This window comes from Bubalus bubalis, chromosome 3, assembly GCF_019923935.1.
Source record: "Bubalus bubalis isolate 160015118507 breed Murrah chromosome 3, NDDB_SH_1, whole genome shotgun sequence".
NCBI classification, from domain to species: domain Eukaryota; kingdom Metazoa; phylum Chordata; class Mammalia; order Artiodactyla; family Bovidae; genus Bubalus; species Bubalus bubalis.
The window spans coordinates 125,848,781-125,868,787 of record NC_059159.1 but is presented as its reverse complement, the minus strand read 5'-3'; the positions used below and the strand labels follow the sequence as shown (position 1 = coordinate 125,868,787).

Below are 20,007 nucleotides of genomic sequence, written 5' to 3'. Positions count from 1 at the left end.
CTATGCTCTATATGGTTTCATGGAGGCCTACAATTCAGATTTTTTACCAAATACATTTGATGATTAAAGAAGATATAAAATAGGAAATCCAGCCAATATCATAGCATTTAATTGAAACAAGCTGTTATAAGCTCTAAACCCATTACTAGATCCTATTTAAGAGCAGCTCACCACTCAGGTTCTTGGGAAGGGGTACACTGTTCCTTACTACACAAGATTTAGAGAATTGATCGAAGCCAATTTGGAACTGGTTGGAGAAAGGGAAGGTGATGGTCATTTACTTGCATTCCTCACATATCTCATGCAAAAGCTGGTTTTACAGGGCCCAGCAATGACATTTCAGGAGCTCAGTGAGGTTACTCACAGCCAGTTACTGGGAGCTTAACAGTCCTCAGCAATTCTGGGCACTGAAGAAAATTTGAAACATAAACTCTCTTCTGCCTGGGCATCCCAGTGCCTTTTGAGACTGAAGAATAACATGTATCAGTTAGATTATGAAATAAGCAAAAGAATGACAACCATTAGTCCTAGGTCTGTGCTGAAGACGGCAGAATCTACAGTGCAAAAGCAGAAAGAAATTTTTCAGAGAGCCATTTCCAGCGTGTTCTTCAGCAGCCTTTCCAGAACCATTCTATAGATGAGAAAGCAAGCCATCCCCTGCCCATTCCTTCATGGGCTAAAGATCTCAGAGTGGCTGCTCATCTTAATTTTGGGAAAATAAACTATGGAATATTCCTATGATCAAACTCAACACAGAATAATCTATTTGATGAATTCTTAATGACACCCACATTTTGATGACAATCTCACATTTGAAAATGATTATCTATAACAATATTATTTCCAGCCAAGTAAACCAAATCTTATTCTTCAGGGTTTTCAACTATCTGGACTGGCTGATACTTGAGGGTGAAGAGAAGAGAGCCTGATGTCCTGGTGACAACGAGGAACGACCTCCCTGCAAGTGTCCACCTAGCCGTGGAAGGCACTGCCTGGGCAGGAAATGAGTCCTCTGGCACTGGAGGCATGTAAACTGAAGCAGGGATCGGAGGAGACTCAAGGATCACCCGTATCATTGGATTTTATGTGGTGTTACATCCCTGAGATTATTCACTTTCTTTAGCATGTTTTTGTTGTTATTTCACCTTCAGACTATTCTGCTTGGTTTACTTTGCGCGGGTGCAGGTAAGTGTCATATTCAAGGTTTCCCTTCAGTTCTCCTGAAGCAAATTTCCAAGTCTTTCTAGAATCTGCTTTTCCTTGACCAGAAACCATCATAGACACACAGGGCAACAAATTAGATCTCATAGCAAATTCCAGGAAGAAAAAAGTGATTTATCTGCCACAGTTATTCTGGGCAAGCCTGCCACTTTTGTGCATGACCGAGTGTCTGAGCAGCTGCAGAGTGCGCCTGCACGGGTGTTTGCGGGCGGATGTGGGCGTGGGCTTGGGCATTTGTCAGTCTGAGACCAGAGCAGCAAAGGGTGTGGACGGGGTAGAAGTGTGAGGGGAAGGGGTGTGGGGCGGGGGCAGGGGAGCTGGTAAGAAGAGGAGGGAAGGCGAGAGTAAGTCTTGTAATGTTTCCTGCGAATTTTAATTTCTTATGAAAGAGCTGGTCCATGTACAACGAGTTCTGTAAAACTCAACAATTGTTTCTTCTTTTTCTGAGAAATGAGCTTTCCATGAAAACTGAGTTACTGTTTCAATTAAACACACTTGAGAGCTGACTGAAAACGGAAATTCAGTTCAGTGATGATGGGGGTGTCTAGGGAGTCAGCATTTCCCACAGCTTTGTCCCGGTGGGGTACACAGAGGGTCTCCACTCCCCTAGCCATGTGGATGAACCCTCCCTCCTCTGAACCCCAGTGAAGCTCAAGACTACATCTCTAGAAGGAAGCTCACCTTATCTTTATTGTCTGCCTGGCAGAACACAGCTTATCTCATCAACCAGGCCAGGAACACAATTGGCAGGAACCCCACCCCCACAGCACCAAGTAGACTTAACAGACAGAAGATTACATGGGTTTATGGAGAAGGAGGAGAATGAAGACGTGTGAGACTCGGAAATGGAGGATTCATCAAACTGCTCACAGAAGCCTGTGCTAGATTCTAAGGAGACACAGACAATGCTTCTGCTCTGGTTGTCAGAGTAGGGTGGGGGGCAGACTGGTAAGCTAACAGCTATAGTGTCCCTGGCTGGAGGGCTCCCAGCAGAATCAACATTGAGCTAAAGGCAAGTGGAGGAAGGAGCGTGCTTTCTACTCATGAACAGTCCAGGAGAACTTTCCAGAGGATAGATCTGAACTGGGCCTAGGAGGATGAGGAAAGGGAAAGGACAGGAAGCCCCGCGCAGAGGCCAGGAGGTTGCGCAAGCCTGGGGCCTTTCAGTAGTGCTGGCTGGCCCGGAGGCGGGTGTGCGAGGGAGCAGTGGTAGGGAACAAAGAGGTAGGTCAGGAAGGGACTTGAAGATCTGCACACAGTGAAGGTTCCATCCTGCGGGCATGAGGGAGCCAAGGGTGCTTTCTCAGTGGAAAGACAGTGAGTGATGAGAGCTTGCTCTGGCAAGATGGACTGGCAGGTGGGTGGAGGCTAGACTGTGAGTGGGAGAAGGGGCATCAGTGAGGGGCCTGATGCCACCCTGTAGGCAAGGAAGAAAGAATGTCAGGTCAGGGCAGAGAGAGGGGTGAGAGATGTGGACTTAAGATTGGCCACTCCTGGCCACGGACTGATGGTGGCAAGAAAGGAGAGGAGGGAGGACTTAGAGAAGACTCTGTTTTTGAGTCCAGGTGACTGGGCGGATGGCGGTGCCATTCTTGGAAGCTGGGAACATGCAGGAGTAGACGGGAGAAGATGCTGAGTGCAGGTTTGGGTATAGAGAGCCCTGGGGAGAGACATCCAGCAGGGAGGACCAGGATGGGGTCAGAGGCAAGGTCGGGCTTAGAGGACAGAGGCAGGATGGGCCTGGTGGTTCCCTATGCAACACCCCTCCCCTTTTCCCCGTACCTTCTCTCCTTTCATTCCAGGAAGACCAGACGCTCCATCAAGTCCAGGTTTTCCCTCGGGGCCCTGAGGAACATCAAGGACAATCAGCCTACAATATCTTTGATAAGTATCAAATACGAACCCTCTTTGGAAAAGGAGGCCAGAGCTGAGAAGACCCAGCGGGTGAGGCGGGTGGGTCTAAAGCCTTGTGTCAGTCTGTAGCGGAACAACTGTCCTGGCCACAGCTCGGCCACTGCTGGCTGTGCGCCTGTAGACGAGTGTCCTTCACTCTCTGGGTTGTGCTTTCTCTTCTGCAGGGCAGTCGGGGGCAGGGCTGGACTAGACGGTCTCTGGGGCCTCCCACCCCAGGCCGAGCACTGATGGACTACGTTTCCAAGATTTTACATGAGCCTGTATTTCCTACACAGACTAAGATGAAGCAGTGAAACAACGTGTAGGATGTTATTTTCCTTGGCTGTTGCTTCTTATCTGGAGTCAGTAAAAGCAATGTCTTGGCTGAGGAGGATTTTGTTTACAAGTGCCAGCTAGCTGCTTACACCTAGTCATAAGCCTTAGCACTGGGGTCTGCAGTCTGTACCCCCTCCCTGGCTAAAGGAAGCCCCATGGGTACTGAGAGGGGGCGGTGACTTCGGTAGCTCACCGGGGGACCAGGTTCACCAGTAGGTCCATCTTCTCCAGGAGATCCAGGGGGTCCCATGAAAACATCAGTTCCTGGTTTTCCTGGGATCCCAGGTAAGCCAGGTGGGCCTGGGGGACCTGGAGGACCCTAAAAAAAGACACCGTGTTAAAAAACAGGGCAGGAGGGGACAAATGAATATGTTCCACTCACTCCATTGTTGACAACGACCCTACGGGTACAGACTGGTGTTGCTCCTTAGAAGATGGGGAAACTGAGGCTCAGTGAGATGATGTGACTTGCTTAAGAGCTCACGCACACAGCTAATTAGGAGAAGAGCTGAGATTTGGACCCAAGTCTTTTTAAGCCCATTATATGTTTTCTGCCCAGATGTATGTATACGATAAAGATGCAATTTGTTGGAATTCTCAGAGGTGCTCTACTTTAGTTTTCTGATTACCTGAGAGGTTAGTCTAAAACTGCCTATTGTTATAAAGTGAAAAGGTTAGTCACTCAGTTGTATCCAATTCTTTGTGGCCCCATGGACTATATAGCCTGCCAGACTCCTCTATTCATGGGATTTCCCAGGCAAGAATAATGGAGTGAGTTGCCATTCCCTTCTCCAGGGGATCTTTCTGACCCAGGAATCGAACCCAGGTCTCCTGCATTGCAGGCAGATTCTTTACTGTCTGAGTTAAGGCTTACTTGTTAAGCCTTATTAAAATACCCCTGCAATGTACTAGTCTTTTTAGCCTGGGGCTGGGTTTGCTGATGCCACCAGCTTGGATGTTCTAAGTGGGTCCTGTCCCACTCATCCAGTGAGTCCTGAACCCTTCCAGCCCTGTCATGATGAGCAGGCAGAAAGGCAGCTGAGCAGAGCCCTCTAGGTGGGGATTCTTGACAGGGGCTCAGAGGAAGGGATGGAATGAGGTTGCGGCTCTGAGGACAGATGCATGAGATCCAGGTGAGAGGAGAGGTGCTCCCAGGGGGAGATCTAGAGGGAGCTCTGGTGGCCCAGCCTTGGGCAAGAGGCTGGGGGACCAAGAGTTGCCAAGGAGGCAGAAAGAGTGGTCTGCAGAGGTAGAAAGGGGGCTGCCTCAGGGTAGGGAGGGTTTTGAGAAGGGTCTGGAAGTCAAAGTGTGAAATGCTGTGTAGAGAAGAGGCCAGCAGGTCTCTGTGATGGGTAAGGGGGTGGGGGGTAGAGCTGGTGGTAGAGGTGAAGGTCATGGGCATACCTGCTGTGGAAGACGTGCTGGAGAAGGCTGCCAGGGGAAGGAGGCAAGTGTAAAGTGGGGCTCCTAACTATAAACTAAGGTCAGACTCACTTAAAACTGACCAAGGATGGAAATGCCGGGCATACATAAATGTAGATGGGAAGTATAGTGAGTCCCAGGAGCCCACCGCCAGCCTCAGCAGTCATCTACAGAGGCCAGGCTGGTTTCATCTGTTATCAATCCCTGTGTCCCCCCTCCTAGATCCTCATGAAGGCTGCCCTCCCCTCACCACCCAACACCAGGCCTTTTAACCCTTCACACTCACTCTCAACAGCTCCTCACTGTGCACCAGGTCACCAGAGCCAGAGCTGACATCCAAGCCCCAGCCCAGGCCGGAGCCCTCAGCCTCCACTTCCACCTGCAGAGAGAAAAAGTTCCCATGCTGGGTTTCACCATCATTCTCCAAGGACAGGCATGTCACTGAAAGCTTTCCAGTATTCTGTGCCCCTGTAACTGCTGCTGGTGACTTCCCTTCTGGCTCTTTCGCCCCGTCCCCTCTACAGCTGCCCTCCTTCTCTCCCTCCCAGCTGTGCAGCCAACATATGGCCAGTGCTCAAACACAGGACACTTTCACAGCCTCTCATCCTCTCTTTTCCTGCATTTCCAATCCCTACTCATCCTTCAGGGTCCAGTTCCATGGTCACCTCCTCCAGGAAGCCCTGCCCAACCCCGTTTTCAGACAGAATTCATCTCTCCTGCTCTGTGTTCCCACCAGCCTCTGTGGAAGTCTGGATTTGGCCCTAGGGCCACCTGGCTTTGAAGCTCAGTTGTGTGTATCTGTCGGCCCCGCTAGGCTAAGACTCCAGAATTGGCCCAGTCCTGAGACACCTCTGGGTGCCCAGGGTCCATCATGAGATCTGGCACCAAAAAGGCACTCAGTGTCTACTTGTTGAATGTCATCAAATTCCTCCAAAGAACAAAAGGAAACTTCCAAAACACCTTTCTGGTACTTAATTCCTGAGGATGGAAACCAGGCAAAGCCTCCTTCAATCATCAAGTAAGGAGGATCTGGGTTAGGGGTTAGAGCTGAGTCTGGGCAGGTTGTGTGTGTGTGGGTGGGAGAAGGGAGGTGATGACATGGAGGTGGAGAGACAGTTAGGAGGCTGCTGTCGCCATCTGAGGGATGAGGAGGTGTTGCACAACTAGACTGAGGGGCTTGGGGACTGACTGGATCAGGGAGGCGGGGGAGGCACTTGAGGACATTTCCTGGCTTCTCTCTTGGAGATCAGGAAGATGGGGTACCATTCCCAGAACAGGGGAGCCCTGCAGGGACAGCAGGCCTAGGAGCATGGTGACAAGTTCAGCTTGGGATGTGAGGGACCCAGGGGCCTTTCAGGGCACAGGATATAAAGGAGCTTTATGAATATAAAACTCCTGGGCTCCAGGAGAGAGTCCCGGCACAGGAGTGAGCACTGAGCTCTGACTGGAGGGCACTTGAGAGGAAGAATCCTCTGTGGCTGTTGTGTGCATCCCTGGCCCCGGCACTTTGTACACGTGACAAGCATGGGTAGGAATCTCACCGTGGGTTCAGTAGGCCCAGCAGGTCCAGGGGCGCCAGGAAACCCCTCCTCAGCTTCACCCTAAAGAGAACAAGATGTCAGTGGAGCACTGGGCACCCCTTCCTCCTGTCCCCTTCTCTCTCCAGAAATTACGCTCCTCTTCAGAGGAGGCTTATGCAGGAGTTTTATATACCTAATCTGTTAAGCATGTACCACATGCCAGGTAAAATTTCCAGGTATTAGCTCATTTGATTCTCATCCCAGGGAGAAGGTCTACATCCCCATTATACACACGAACAGACAGAGAGAGGGGTGTGGCAGGGCCAGATGTGGGTATCCCTCTCACCCATTACCTTGGGTGAGTCTAAGATTCAAAATCATCCAAAAGATACTTCAGAGTGGGTAGTCCTGTTACTGTCTTTGTGGTGTTTTTAAATCATTTCCTGAGGAATCAGGGTACCTATTTCAGCTCGTCACAGATTCCAGACACAGGCACTTAGGGTGAGGTATCTTTACAGGTTATATGCCAGGATGAAATGCTGCAAGCTCGTCTTTCCCTTTCTCCTTTCTCCCCCTCTCTCTTCTTTTTTCTTGTTGCTTAGACACTAAGTCATATCCGACTGTTTTGTGACCCCATGGACTATAGCCCACCAGGCTCTTCTGTCCATGGGATTTCCCAGGCAAGAATACTGGAGTGGGTTGCCATTTCCTTTTCTAAGAAATCAATCCTGACCCAGGGATTGATGTCATGTCTCCTGTGTTGGCAGGCAGATTCTTTACCACTGAGCTACCTCTCTTCTTAGAAATTTTTTAAAATCTCATTGGAAAAGTCAGAAGCACCCTTGGTGGAAACACCACCATATATTAGGAAACTATCAACCACCACAGTTCTGCTACTTTAAGGCCATACTTGCTGACATTTAGAAAGGGTATTTCCTTCCCGGGCTTTTGCATGTATCTATTTTTAATATGTTAAGACCACACAGTATACTAAATTTCATAACCAATTTTTTTCACTTAGCATTATACAGTATTTTCCTCTGTCATTAAATACTCCTAGTAAGTTTAATTTTAATAGCTGTATAATGTCCCATTATTTGAACATCCTTTAATTCAGTTAACTCCCCTATTGTTGGCTAAACTGTATCCAGTTTTCTTTTTCCATTAGGGACAATACTAAGATTAATATCCATGTACAGAAAGCTTTTTTTAATATAAGATTACCTCTTTTAGGATTGATTCCTAGAACAGAAGTGTCTGGGTCAACAAAATGCAATTTATGGTGTTTATATGTGTTGACACAGAACTTCTCAGAAGTAGTCAGTCACTGACACGGCCACCAGCATAGCTGGTCTCACCAGGCCCTCACCAAACACCAGCTTCTCAAAGCACAAAATATAAAGGATCTAAGGACAACTGAACCAGGCTGCCCAACAAATCAATGGCAAAAAGAACAAAGTAGGTGGGAGAAAATCAGACTAAAAGAGACTTAAGAGACACCAACCAAACAATGTAGACCCTGTTTGGATTCAGATCCAACCTAACCATAAAAAGGCATATTTAAATAGCCAGGGTATTAGATGATGTGAAGGAACCATTGTCAGCTTTGTTAGATGGATAATGACATCCATTATCACCCACTGATGGATGATACTGTGGCAAAGGAGAAAAGGTCCCAGATTAACCTTTTAACAATACACATTAATGTGTTTTTTAGTTAAATGATATGATGCTTGGGATTTGCTTTAAAACACTCCAGCCTTCCCTCCACTCCAAAAAGATAGCTGTAGGAGGTGGATAAAAGCAAGGCACATTATGTTGCTGACTGATGTATATGAGGGGGTTTATTATACTATTCTAAGTCCTTTCGGGAATTTTTAGAGTTGCCATAATAAGAAAGTTTAGAAGAAGGAGAACTGGCTCTGTGAGAGGGCACATGGCCAGCCAGCCCTGCTGCACCCGATGTGGCATCTCTGTGGGGAGACGCAGTCTTGGGGTTTTGCGTGTTCCTTGGGGTGAGGAGCAGAGGAGCAGGGGGACTTCATTTAGGGAGTCACAGCACAGGAGCTGGGGGCCACAGGCATCCAGCCAGCCTGGTGGGTTCCATGTTCATTTCCCAGTCGAGTCTCCCGGGAGCACGAACCCTGGCACCAAGAGCTCCTCAACTGGCTTGGCAGTGGACTCAGACACCTGCAGCAACCTAAGCATCCAGGTGTCTCCAAGATGCAGAAAAGTTAAAAACCAGAGCTCTTGCTCATCTTCTCCTTTTACAGAAAGCAACACCAAGACTCACCACAAGTCAGAACCTCAGCCTCCCGGCTCCCAACCTGGAGCCTCTTCACTACACCACACTCTCGGGGATGCGCCAGGGCATGAGCTTTGCAGGCCAGTATGCCCGGGTTCAAATCCTGGCCCTGGTCTTTGGGGCGCGCCACAGCAGGCAGGTTCCTTTACCTAAATGTCACTCCCCTTGCCTGGGAAACAGAGATGACTCTCCTTGCACCACAGAGTGGCGTTGTATAGATCAACTTGGAACCCAGAGTGCTTAATAAATGTCCATGCAAAAGGCTTATTTCTTGCCCCTTCACTGTGAGTTCCTTGGGGACAGGAACGAGGTCATATTCATCTCAGTTTCCAAGTGTATAGACTGAAGGCCCTGAGTTGCTGTGCACTGAGTCATGACAAGTGAACGAACAAAAAATAAAGAGACAGAGCAGTGCTTGGCAAGCACCAGGGGCTGGCGCAGTGGGCATCTGGGACTTGCAGCTGGCTCTCGGGTGTACCATCCCATAGTCCCTCCAGTCCCGGGTCAGCACTGTGGCTGAGGGACCACGTGCCTGGAGGTTGACTCAAGGCTCTGAAAGCATGTGTGACCAAGTGCTACTCGGGGAACTGGCAAGCCCAAGCTGGTCACCAATGGAACACTTTCCTTTAAAAATATCAACACTTAAAGGGCAATTTAATTCCCCAGTTCACACAAGCCCATGCCGAGGACTGGCTCTGGGTTTCCCACTTCTAAAAGACAAAGTCACAGCCCTTAAGTAGTGACAACCTCACACCTGTGCACAGAACTTTCCAAACAGTCTCTGACCTGCATTTCTGACTTGACGTCACAGCTACCCTATTTTACAGATGAGGAAACTGAGGCCCCCAAAAAAGGATTTGCCTGAGGTCATATAGTTGCAACACAGAATTATAGAAACTTGTGTTACACGGCACCTGAAGGTAATTGGACCCTCTCAACACACACACACCTTTGATGCTTCTATTTCCTTTATAGTCTCTGCCACAGCTTATAAGCTTTCTCACCTCCAGAATGGGAATCTCATGACATTTGAGATGGGCCTTTGTACCTTTCGGCAGGTCTGCCTGTTAGACTCACTTCAATTAAAGATGTGGGCAACTTGGAACACAAAGCCAGGTGCCCTAGCTTCTTACCTCGTGCTTTATCTCTACAGACTGCAGCTTCCTCATGTGTTCTCTCAAAAGCCCCAATTCTGCATGTTCCAAACCAAGATGAAAACCCACGCCCTTCCCACGACTCTGGCCTTTCTTTCCCTCCTCTGTAAGACTGGCCAAGTCAAATCTTCACACCTCTGTGTGAAGTGAAATCTTCACTTACCGGAAGGGCCCCGCTTTCAGGGGCTACTGAGGGTAAGGGGAGTGGGGGCCCCTCAGGGGGAGTGCTGCCCAATGCGTCTGCCCCAGCCGCAGTAAGGGGCTCCTCTGTCGTGGCTGCTGCTAAGTCTTCGTCGCCAGGACCCTGAGAAGCCAAAGCAACATAAGGACTCGTGTCGCCTCACCCACAACGCCACGCGCACACTGCTGCTGGGGAGTTTTGTCGACTGTCCTTTGAGTGGTGCTAGCCCAGTTTCAAAGCACTTGCCTACCTACAACTGTCATTACTCCCGACATACTCACCAAAGCACAGGTTCACGATCCTCTTCTGAAACGTGCATCTCCTCTGAGCCCTCCTCCCTAGCAGTGCTCACTGCCTCCCCTGATCCCAGCAACGCTGTCTAACTTTGGACCACGCTCTGAGAAAGTTCTCCTAAGACAAAGCTGGGCGTAGTAGGGTCAGGACCAAGCCTGTTCCCCTGACCCCCTCTGCCATGCTCCTCAGTTACATCCTGCCTCCCTCTGTTGGTGCCAACCTAAATCCGTGCCCTATCGAAGTCGCCTGTGCATTTGGCTCTGGGAAGGCCAGCAACTGCTCCTGTCCCATGACCCTGACCTCCCTCCCCGCTGTGAGCTGGAGAGGATGCTAGGAGACACCTACAGAAGTGACCCCTTGCTCGGAGGCCGCTGTCGGTGTGATGAAAGCCAGGTCATTGGTGGGGACCCCGCTGGCCTCTTCTTCCTCAAAAGTGCCGAGTGGCACATCTGTTGCAGCTGCTGCTGTTGTAGAGCCTTCTTCACTGATTGGACTCTGAAAGGAAATTGGCACAAGGGCTCATCCACCTCATCCATACCCCGGGTCGCTGGGTGTGTGACTGCAGGGAGGAAACTACTGAGGTCATCAGACAAAAGCATGGCCATAGCTCATCTAGCACCAGCCTCAGCCCACAGACCCCCAGAACTCCAGGCTTAGAATGCACCCCTCAGGTCATCCCCTCCCTGCCCCGGAGTCCCCTCAAAGACGTTTCTGCTGGATGCACAGCTTGAGTAATGGGAGCTCCCCACCTGCACAGGAAGCCCTTCTATCTCCAGACAGCTCTGCTAGCTTAGTTTCTTTTGAGTAAAGACTGGAACCTGATCCCCGGTTTTCTCACCCTGTGACAAGGGATTTGCCTTTAAGAGGAAGGAAAGGTAAGGGGGGAGGGAAGCAAGGTGAAGAAGAGGAAGAAAAAGAAAGAGCAGGTGGTAGTGACGATTAGTTAATTAAAATAATCCATGTAACCAGCAAGTGGCTTGGGGCACTCCATCACCTGGTAGGGGCATGCCCTCTCCACTGTAAAGGTTCCTTGTCTGGACATTAGTACCAGAGGTGAAAGGCTGAGAACGAATGTGTGGAAGGATCTCAAAGACCAGTGTTGGTATGTGACGGCCTGACGACCCCCTCCTTTCACGCACCCAGCAAACATCTACTGAGGCCCAAGCATCTGTAGGGATGCAGACAGATCTATGAGCAAGATGTGTGTGCTCCCCAGCCTCACAGAGCCCACAGCCCAGCTGAGCCAGAAATGAGCAATTTACCCAGTCTACTCCTAATTACAATTGTGATGAGACCTTCCAAGGAGACATTCAGGGGTGCTGTGAATGTGTCTGACAGGCAGACTTCACAGTCTGGGAGGCGCCTTCCTAATAAAGTGATGTTTGAGCTGAACTCTAAGGATAAGCAGGAATTAAATGAGGGAAGGAGGAGGAGGAAAAGGTCCAGGCAGATAAAAGAGGGGGTGGGAGGGTTCTAAGGCAAGGAGGAGTGAGGTATGATCCAGAAATTGAAAAAAGACCAGTGATGCTGGAGCACTGAGAGCAGGGACAGTGGCCCAAGATGTGGCCCCAAGGCTGGTGAGGCTGAACCCTGCAAGCCGTGGCGGCCAGGTGGGGGAGCAGGGCCTGCAAGGAGGACAGTGGGAAGCCTCCCACAACAGCTGCCCCCACCAGGAGGAGCTGGGAGAGAGGGTGGAGGTGGCCAGGGGAGGCCTTAGCCATCGTCTGGGCTGGGGATGTCTGGGCTGGGCTCGATCCAGGGGGCTGGCACTGGAGAAAGGTAGAAAGAGGCACAAGTGTGATATGTTGAGGCAGAAAAATCAACAAGACTTGACACGTGACAGAATGTGGGAAGTATGGAAGAGGGAAGAGAATTCTGGATTTGGCAGCTGGTGGATGAGGACTCCATCATCTGAGACAGGAACTCAAGAGAATAAGGAGTCTAGGTTTGAATCTGTCGAGTCTGAAGGTCGTGCAGGACAGCCATTATGACAGTGTTACAGGACAGACTTGCAGTGTCCTTGGATCCTTGCATCCTGCCTTCAGGAGATGGGAGCATCTCTCCATGATGCCTGAAAGGAGGGTTGAGAAGGCCTGGCCAGGCCATTGGACCATGCCAGGGCTTGCTTGAACCTGACCCTCCACTGTGCTCTGACCACCTGTGCTTGTGCCCACAAATGGGCGTGGCTGTGGCCACCATCACCTCCTCCATTCACATCCAGCACTCTTCCACTCCCGCTCCCAAGCCCTGCATCAGCCCTGCGCTGTCCGCATGCCTCCAGGGGCCACAGCACTCTCCACAGCACGCTCATGGGCACCGGCAGACCCCACCTCTGAGGGAGTATTTGTCAGGTGCCCCCTCCCCATTCAGGTTCTTCTGGATTTGCTAGACAGAATGGAGACTGGCCCTCTCAGAAGGCTGGGATCTGCTCCCAGCTGTGACCCACAGCCTTCCAGCACTTTACACTCTTTACCAGAGTGACCATTTCTCCAGGGTCCTGGGTGGGCATAGGAAGGGTCAGTCCCCCGGTGGGCACGCTGCTGGCCTCTGCTTCCCTGGCAATGCTCACGGGCTCCTCGGCCTCCCCTGCTGCTGTCGCTGCTGAACCTTCTTCGTTTTCTGGACCCTGAATAGGAAGACATCACCAGGGCCACCATCACTGACCTGCTGCACTATGGCTGGAAGGAACTGAACTGCCCTCCCTGAGGGCAGCAACCATCATTGTGACAGATCCGATGGATGTTTTCCAGGCCTTTACTCATTGGGATTCTTGGCAGGAGGTGGCATCATTGACTACTCCTACAGCAAGGCAACATTCCTGTTCCAGACCTAGACATAGCCCCCAAACCCACCTGCCTACCTCCCGGCTTGTTTACTTCCTTCTTTCCCTACTTAGGAGTCAAGGGATCCAAGATCCTGCTGTGACTAGGTCACTTCCTCTGAAATGCCCTTCAGTGACTCCCCACTTCTGCTGAGCGTTCAGGTTCTTTTTCACAGCACCCGTGGTCTCAGAGGCCTCTCCAGCTGAGTTTCCCTTCCCTACTGCTCACGCCTGGCCCTGCAGGCATGCTGCACTTGGGTAGGTCTTTTGTGTTCATCTTGATGCCTCCAGCTTCTGCTCCTACTGGCCTACCTCCTAGAACACCTGTCTCACTCCCATCACGAGGCTACTTCTAAGCATCCCCCGGTCTCCCCTTCAGCATCCTTTACCCAGAAAGGCCTCTTGGACCCCCAACTCTGGGTTCTGGGCCCCCTTTTTTGTGCTCCCCTGTGCTTCTCCTATCGTACCTCTCCCCTCTCTGTCCCCCCAGGGGCTGGATCTGTCCTTTTCACCTGGTGCCCAGCACAGTGCAGTACTCCACAAACACCTGCTGAGTCAGTCAACAGAGGCCTGGGCCTCCAAATCTGAGTCTACTTGGACTTGGCCCCACAAGGCCATCGCTCTGTACTTTGCAAGCAGGTGAGGAAGACCAGTGACTGCTCCCACCCGAGACACCGCCAAACTCCAGAAACAAGTGAAGTAGAGCATGCACTCTGAGCTGCTTACCAGAGTGACCCCCTCCCCAGGGTCCTCAATGGGCATGGAGAGGGTCAGTCCCCCGGTGGGCACGCTGCTGGCCTCTGCTTCCCAAGCAGTGCTGATGGGCATCTTGGCCTCCCCAGCTGCTGCTGTTGCTGCCAAATCTTCTGTGTATGGACTCTGGGAACAAAGACATCACTAGGGACCAGATCACTTGCCCATACCCCTGATCAAGATGGCTGTGGCTGGCAATTTGCATCTCTGTATCTTCTTTCCTCAAAGTACTTTCTTATCTATGATGTTGCCCCAGCTCCACAAAAGCCCCCAGAATCCCTGTGGCAGGAGAGACTGCAAGGCCCCTGTGTCTTCCACCTGATTCCAAGCATCTGTTTGCCACACCAGTGACTGGGAGATCGCTGCCTCCTGAGACACCTGCTCGGGTACTAGACACTTCAGTCCAGCCCCGTCTGCCTCCCTGTGACCTCTCCTGCGTGCCCGTCCAGGAGCATAGGAACAGGGTGAGTGTCTTCCCCCATGACACTGCTTCAGAGGTATGTAGGCAGAAACCCTGTCCTCCTCAGCCTTCTCAAGACTGGACACCACTCTCTTTCCCTGTGACTCAGTTTCCTTAGAAAATTCACAGGCAGATTCTCTGAAGGTTACACAGCAGATGCAGGATATGATGCGAGAGAGCAACTTATGCGGCTGGTGTCACCAAACCAACTGCGCTTTATCTCGGTTTCACAAAGGTTTGTTTTTTTAAAAAAAAATATTTGGGTGGGGTTTTGCTCTGTTTCATTGCAGAAAATAGTTCTTTTGATACTAAAAACACTAACCTGATCAGAGTTAGATTTCTTTGCTGCAAGACTTAGAGCCTATAACCAGAATACAGAGAGGAGCATTTCCCAAACCCACTGGGCTACAGAACTCTTTTCCCACATAACATTAAATCCTTATAGAATTATTGTCCCCCCCAAAAAGAGAAAAGATGATGTCATAGGATTTTAACATATTATTGACCAGGGGATTTTTGCAGAAACTAAAGCCTTTGGTTGGCGATTTGTTATATAAGTGAATATTGAAACACTCCAGTCAATAATGTTTGGGCAGCGAAAGACGCATTAATAAATCTTTGGTCAATAAGTTGTTAAAACGAGATTTTATTCTGACTCAGTGTCAGCTAAAGTTCCAAAGGGCAAGTATAATTCAAGAGGCTCCAGATACCCTCTGTTAACCTCTAAAAAAAAAAAAGAGCCAGACCACTTATGTGGGACATGCACAGAGACAATGAAAGGAAACAGAATCAGTTCTATCCTATCCTATCGATATTTGCCCTCCACCTGCCTCCGGGCTATGTAAGAAAAGGGAAAGAATTCATTTAGGGGCTAAGCAATTAGAGAACAAGAATTCCTTTCGGCAATTTCCTAGTAGCCTAGTGGATGGGAATCAGCCTACCAACGGAGGACACAGGTTTGATCCCTGGTCCAAGAAGATTCCACGTGCTGCTGGGCAGCTAAGCCTGTGCACCACAACTACTGAGCCTGCGCTCTAGAGCCTGGGAATTCAACTACTGAAGCCCACTTGCCCTAGAGACTGTGCTCCGCAAAAAGGGAAACCACCACAATGAGAAGCCCACGCACTGCAATGAAGAAACCCTGGCTCATCGTAACTAGTGAAAGCAACGAATACCCAGCACAGCCAAAAATAAATAAATAAACTAAAAAAATTATTTAAAAAAGATTCCTCTAGAGACAATTTTCTGTGTGCTGTGGCTTCCCCCCACCCTCCATCATTTGTTAAGCACAATACGTAGTCCTCGGACTTTGGGAGACAAAGGGACTGGTGTTTGATTCCTCTAGGGAAATACCAAAGGCAAAAGCAGGGAGCTATCTAGACTCAGAGTGAAGAGAGAGAGAGACAGAGAGATAACTGTCCTGCTGTTGCTTTCCTGGTGATAGAATGATAACAACCGCTCCAAAAAGAGCCATTAAAGCCATCCTGAGATGAACTCACCCCACAGGGCCCCCTAGAGGTTCAGGGTGACCAGAGGGTGGAAGCCCAGGAGGAAGTTAAAAGGTCAAAAATGGACTTGGGTCCTAGATCCCTTGCAGGACCTCTGGGGAATCACAAAAGCCCCCATGAGAGAATATTCTAGCAATAAGACATCTTCCCCACAAAAGGCCCAGATCACAGTCTGACCAGACACATAAAACTGTGCCGTTTTCTCCAGATGGGCCAGGCTCTGCAGATGTTGAAAACAGCTGCTGGGGGGTGGGTAGTGATGAGAGAGAGGAGAAAGAAGTAAGAAAATATACAGGAAGTTCCTGTGCTTCCTTCCCTGCCTGGCTCCTGGTTGTATCTGTATTTTTATTGGATTTTTTATATTATGCTGGACTGGATTTTGGAAATACCTGTGAAAATAGGCTGTTTACCAGACAGTGACTGGGAGAGGAGTGTCTTGAATTTTCGTCCCAGGATAGGGGAAGGAGTGAGCTGACACACCGTTCTTAGTAAAGGTCAGAGGTAAGAAGGTTCTGAGTTGGAGAAGGAAATGGCAACCCACTCCAGTATTCTTGCCTGGAGAATTCCAAGAACAGAGGAACCTGGCAGGCTACAGTCTATGGGGTCTCAGAGACGGACACGACTGAGCGACTAACACAGAGGAGAGAAACATAATGTTTTAATTTGGCACCCTCCCATGTCCAGCATTTTAAACAACTGGCTTTGCATGTGTAAAAGCCAATTTCCAAACAATACAGTGGACACACTGCAAAAAATCTGATTCTGTCCTGAAGGGGCTCAAATGGCAGAAGAGGCTGTGCATCTTCACAACAGGAGGGAGTCAGGTTCTGTGTTGAGAGCCCAGTATTCACCTCTGGGGAGGTCTGAGGACCGGCCTGAGCTGTGTCTCCTCCCCTGTCCTGGCACATCCTTGGGGAGCATCTTGGGCCCTGGGACTCCCACCTCCTCTGTACCAGAAAGAGGGAGGCAGTCTCCATGGTGTTCAACTAAAACTCTTGCAGCCTTCTGCAGTGCCCAAGACAAGTCACCATCAGGTCTGAAATAAGCAAGCAAATGTACTACCGACTTACATGAAATTTACCATTCACTCACCTCTTCAGTGACATGAAGGAAGACCCCATCCCCTGAGCCAATGTCTGCAGTCGGGGAACCGTCCACAGTCTGAACTGCCTCCAGTGTATCATTCAGGATCTCACCAGACCCTACAGGAAGCAGGCATTTTTCAATGAGTAACTGCACTTTGCAAGTGAAAAAGAATGAGGTTTCTTTTCATCTATGACTTGAAAAGATGTTCGTAATACAGGATTAAGAGGGGAAAAGTGCTGCAGAAAGACAGACGCTGAAAGGCAGTATTGCAAGGTGGTTTCAATTACAGGCTCCAGCATCAGCTGTAGGGTGAGAACCCAGCGCTGCCATTTACTGGGCATGTGACCTGTGGCAAGTCATTTAACTTGTGGCTCAGGCTGCTTGCCTATAAAGAAGGGATCGTAATTCCTATCTCATAGGGTCATTTTGAAGATTATGTGTTACAAAGATTAATTAAGCTAACATAAGAAAAGCATTGAGGACGGTGCCTGACATACAGTTAGTGATGGATAAATGTTCATTGTTAGCGTGGTTCTATATTTTTAAAAGGAAAAAAATATATGTATGAGAATACACACTTCATTATCATTAGATATATCATCATCAATATGTAATTAATATATTGTTATACATAACATATAAAACATACAGATACATACATATATATGTGTGTGCAGATAAACCACACATACTAAGCTAAACCACAGTACTTAATATTGGTTTCCTCCAGAGGACAGGAGAGGAAACTACCATTTTTTTGGTTCGTACAACTCTGCATTGATTGAACTGTTACCGCAAGCACATATTTCTTTTGCAATTTAAAAAGCAAATGGAGTCCTAAAGCAAAGAAAAAGACATTAAACTACACAAATGCCTGCCTGTTATGGGCTAGGTCCCAGGCTAACTCGTGCCATGCACTCCTTCCTGGAATCCTCTGGCGGGCCCATCGATGCTCCCTACAAGGACCTCCCACCACCTCACAGTCGGTGGGCAGAACCAAGGTAGGAGTCCCACGTTTTCAGTCTCCCCGTTGTCACCCCATGGCATGTGTCCTGCTCTGATCTGCATATTAGCACCTTGTGATTATTAGTCCCATTTTGCAGAGGAAGAACAAGGTCCCACACAAGAGGCTGGGAGGGGCCCTGAAGCCAGCCATTTACACACATGCTGTGCTCAGCCATATCCCGCCGTAAGGACGGTGTAAGGACGGTGTCGAAGGGAGATGCTGAACTATTCAAGGGAACCTGTGCCCGTGTGCACTTTAAAAAACGGAATGTCCTGGAGTCATCAGCCCCTCGCCAGTCACTCTCTCATTCTCCCTACTCTGGCCACCAGAGGGTGCTGTGCAAGCAGCCAGAGGGACCCCAAGCCTCTGCTTCCCCACCCCTTGAAGAATGAAGGTGAGGATGGCTCAAATGTCCTGTGCCGGGATGATGTCAGCGACCCTTGGAATACAACTCTTGGGAGGCTTTCCCTAGCCAGAGTTGGGGCTCGGGGTCCAGCTCCTTCCTCTAAAGGTCTCTAGCCAGCTCTGCTGTTTCCGCTTGGCCTCTGTCTGCCACAGAAGGAATCTGGCAGATGCTGGGAACAGGCGAGCTGCGCTCAGACTGGGTCCCACCTCCTACGCACTCACTTCTCAATCTAGGAGAGGCCTCGCCTCCCAACCCCGCAGTCTCTGCCCTCGCCTTGCTCCTCTCTCTGAGATCCTAATCACCCTCTGGAGAGCAGCATGCGCAGCTCACAAACCACTTCCATACCCGCAGAGGCAACATTCAACCCTCTCATCCACCCGGGAGGCAGGGGTTGTGAATGCTCCCAGTGGACTGAGGAGGAATCCAAAGTTTGGAAAAGTTGAGCAGCTTGCCCAGACAGCAAATAGGTGGCTAAGCAGGGCTTTCGTCCAAAGGATCTACTCTCAGCCAGCAGTCTTTCCATAGCTACACCCTGACTCCTTGCTGGTATTGTGACTTTATTAAATTATTATACAATTTTTTTAATTCAGTACTGTATACCTTCTCTCACGAACAGACTTCCCAAGTTTACTTGCTAAAATAACATTCATTTACTGATGAAAGTAAAAGTGTTAGTTGCTCAGGCTTGTCTCACTCTTTGCAACCCCATGGACTGTAGCCCACCAGCTCCTCGGTCCAGGGGATTCTCCAGGCAAGAATACTGGAGTTGTTAGCCATTTCCTTCTCCAGGGGATCTTCCTGACTCAGGGATCGAACCTGGGTCTCCTGCATTGCAGGCAGATTCTTCACCATCTAAGTCATCTTTTTAGACTTATAAAATACAGAAGAAAAAAGAAAATGAAAACCACCTATAATTATGCCTACTCTCAACATTTTGTTGTATATCATTCTAACACACACACACATACAAACACACACACAGCTCTATGTGGCAATATATAAACAGATATAAGTAACATATATTCAAATTTAGGGTCATAGCACACATAAAGTTTTGAAAGCTGCTTTTCCTTCGGAGTTCACCACGACCATGTCCCTGTGTAATTAAATCTTCTGTGTCACCAGTTCCAGGGCTGCATGTGTGAATATGGGGGGTTTTGCACCTAAATCTCGGTGCTCTGGTGTTGGCTATAACTTACTTCAATTTGAATGGCTACCCCTCTGATAAAGGGCAGAAAACGCAGGTTGATCTCAGGCTATGGGCACATGTCCAGCTGCTGCCTGGGGGATCTGTCAGACCCTGGACTTCTGCCGGGGCTCCTCTGTATGGCTGAGCAATGGTGAGAGCCTTGGATGGGTAACCAGGAGGCCAGGCTTGCTGATAACCTCCTGGGTGTCTGCCATTCTCTGGCCATCCGTTAGTTTCCGATAAGTGCCAACAGGAGTTTAGATGGCCTGATCCTCTGAGAGTTGGTGAGTTTGTGGCCAAGGCTGGAAAGAGTAGGGATTCTGGAGTCAGGCCTGAGTGTTGGCTCAGTTCCACCACTCACTAGCTGTGTGACTGTGGACACGTTGCTCACCTTTCCAAGCATCGGTTTTTCCATCTGTAAAATCCTGGCTAATACTACCAACTAGGAGATG

At 49.5% G+C, this 20,007-nt stretch overlaps 1 protein-coding gene across 6 annotated transcripts in view; it reads right to left on the bottom strand.

Annotated features, from left to right (window-relative positions):
• The window catches only part of COL15A1 (collagen type XV alpha 1 chain), a 102,676-nt gene that overhangs the window by 38,755 nt on the left and 43,914 nt on the right, over positions 1 to 20,007 (bottom strand). For 5 of the 6 annotated variants that reach the window (XM_025281788.3, XM_025281787.3, XM_044940075.2 and 2 more), the window contains 9 exons: positions 16,961 to 17,070; positions 13,874 to 14,026; positions 12,800 to 12,952; positions 10,672 to 10,821; positions 10,015 to 10,155; positions 6,414 to 6,473; positions 5,159 to 5,251; positions 3,644 to 3,769; positions 3,004 to 3,066 (listed from right to left, as the gene is read on the bottom strand). In XM_025281788.3, the coding sequence (XP_025137573.3) occupies positions 3,004 to 3,066; positions 3,644 to 3,769; positions 5,159 to 5,251; positions 6,414 to 6,473; positions 10,015 to 10,155; positions 10,672 to 10,821; positions 12,800 to 12,952; positions 13,874 to 14,026; positions 16,961 to 17,070 (1,049 nt within the window). The remainder of the gene's footprint in view (positions 1 to 3,003; positions 3,067 to 3,643; positions 3,770 to 5,158; positions 5,252 to 6,413; positions 6,474 to 10,014; positions 10,156 to 10,671; positions 10,822 to 12,799; positions 12,953 to 13,873; positions 14,027 to 16,960; positions 17,071 to 20,007) is intronic. The other variant, XM_025281789.3, reaches the window with a different exon arrangement.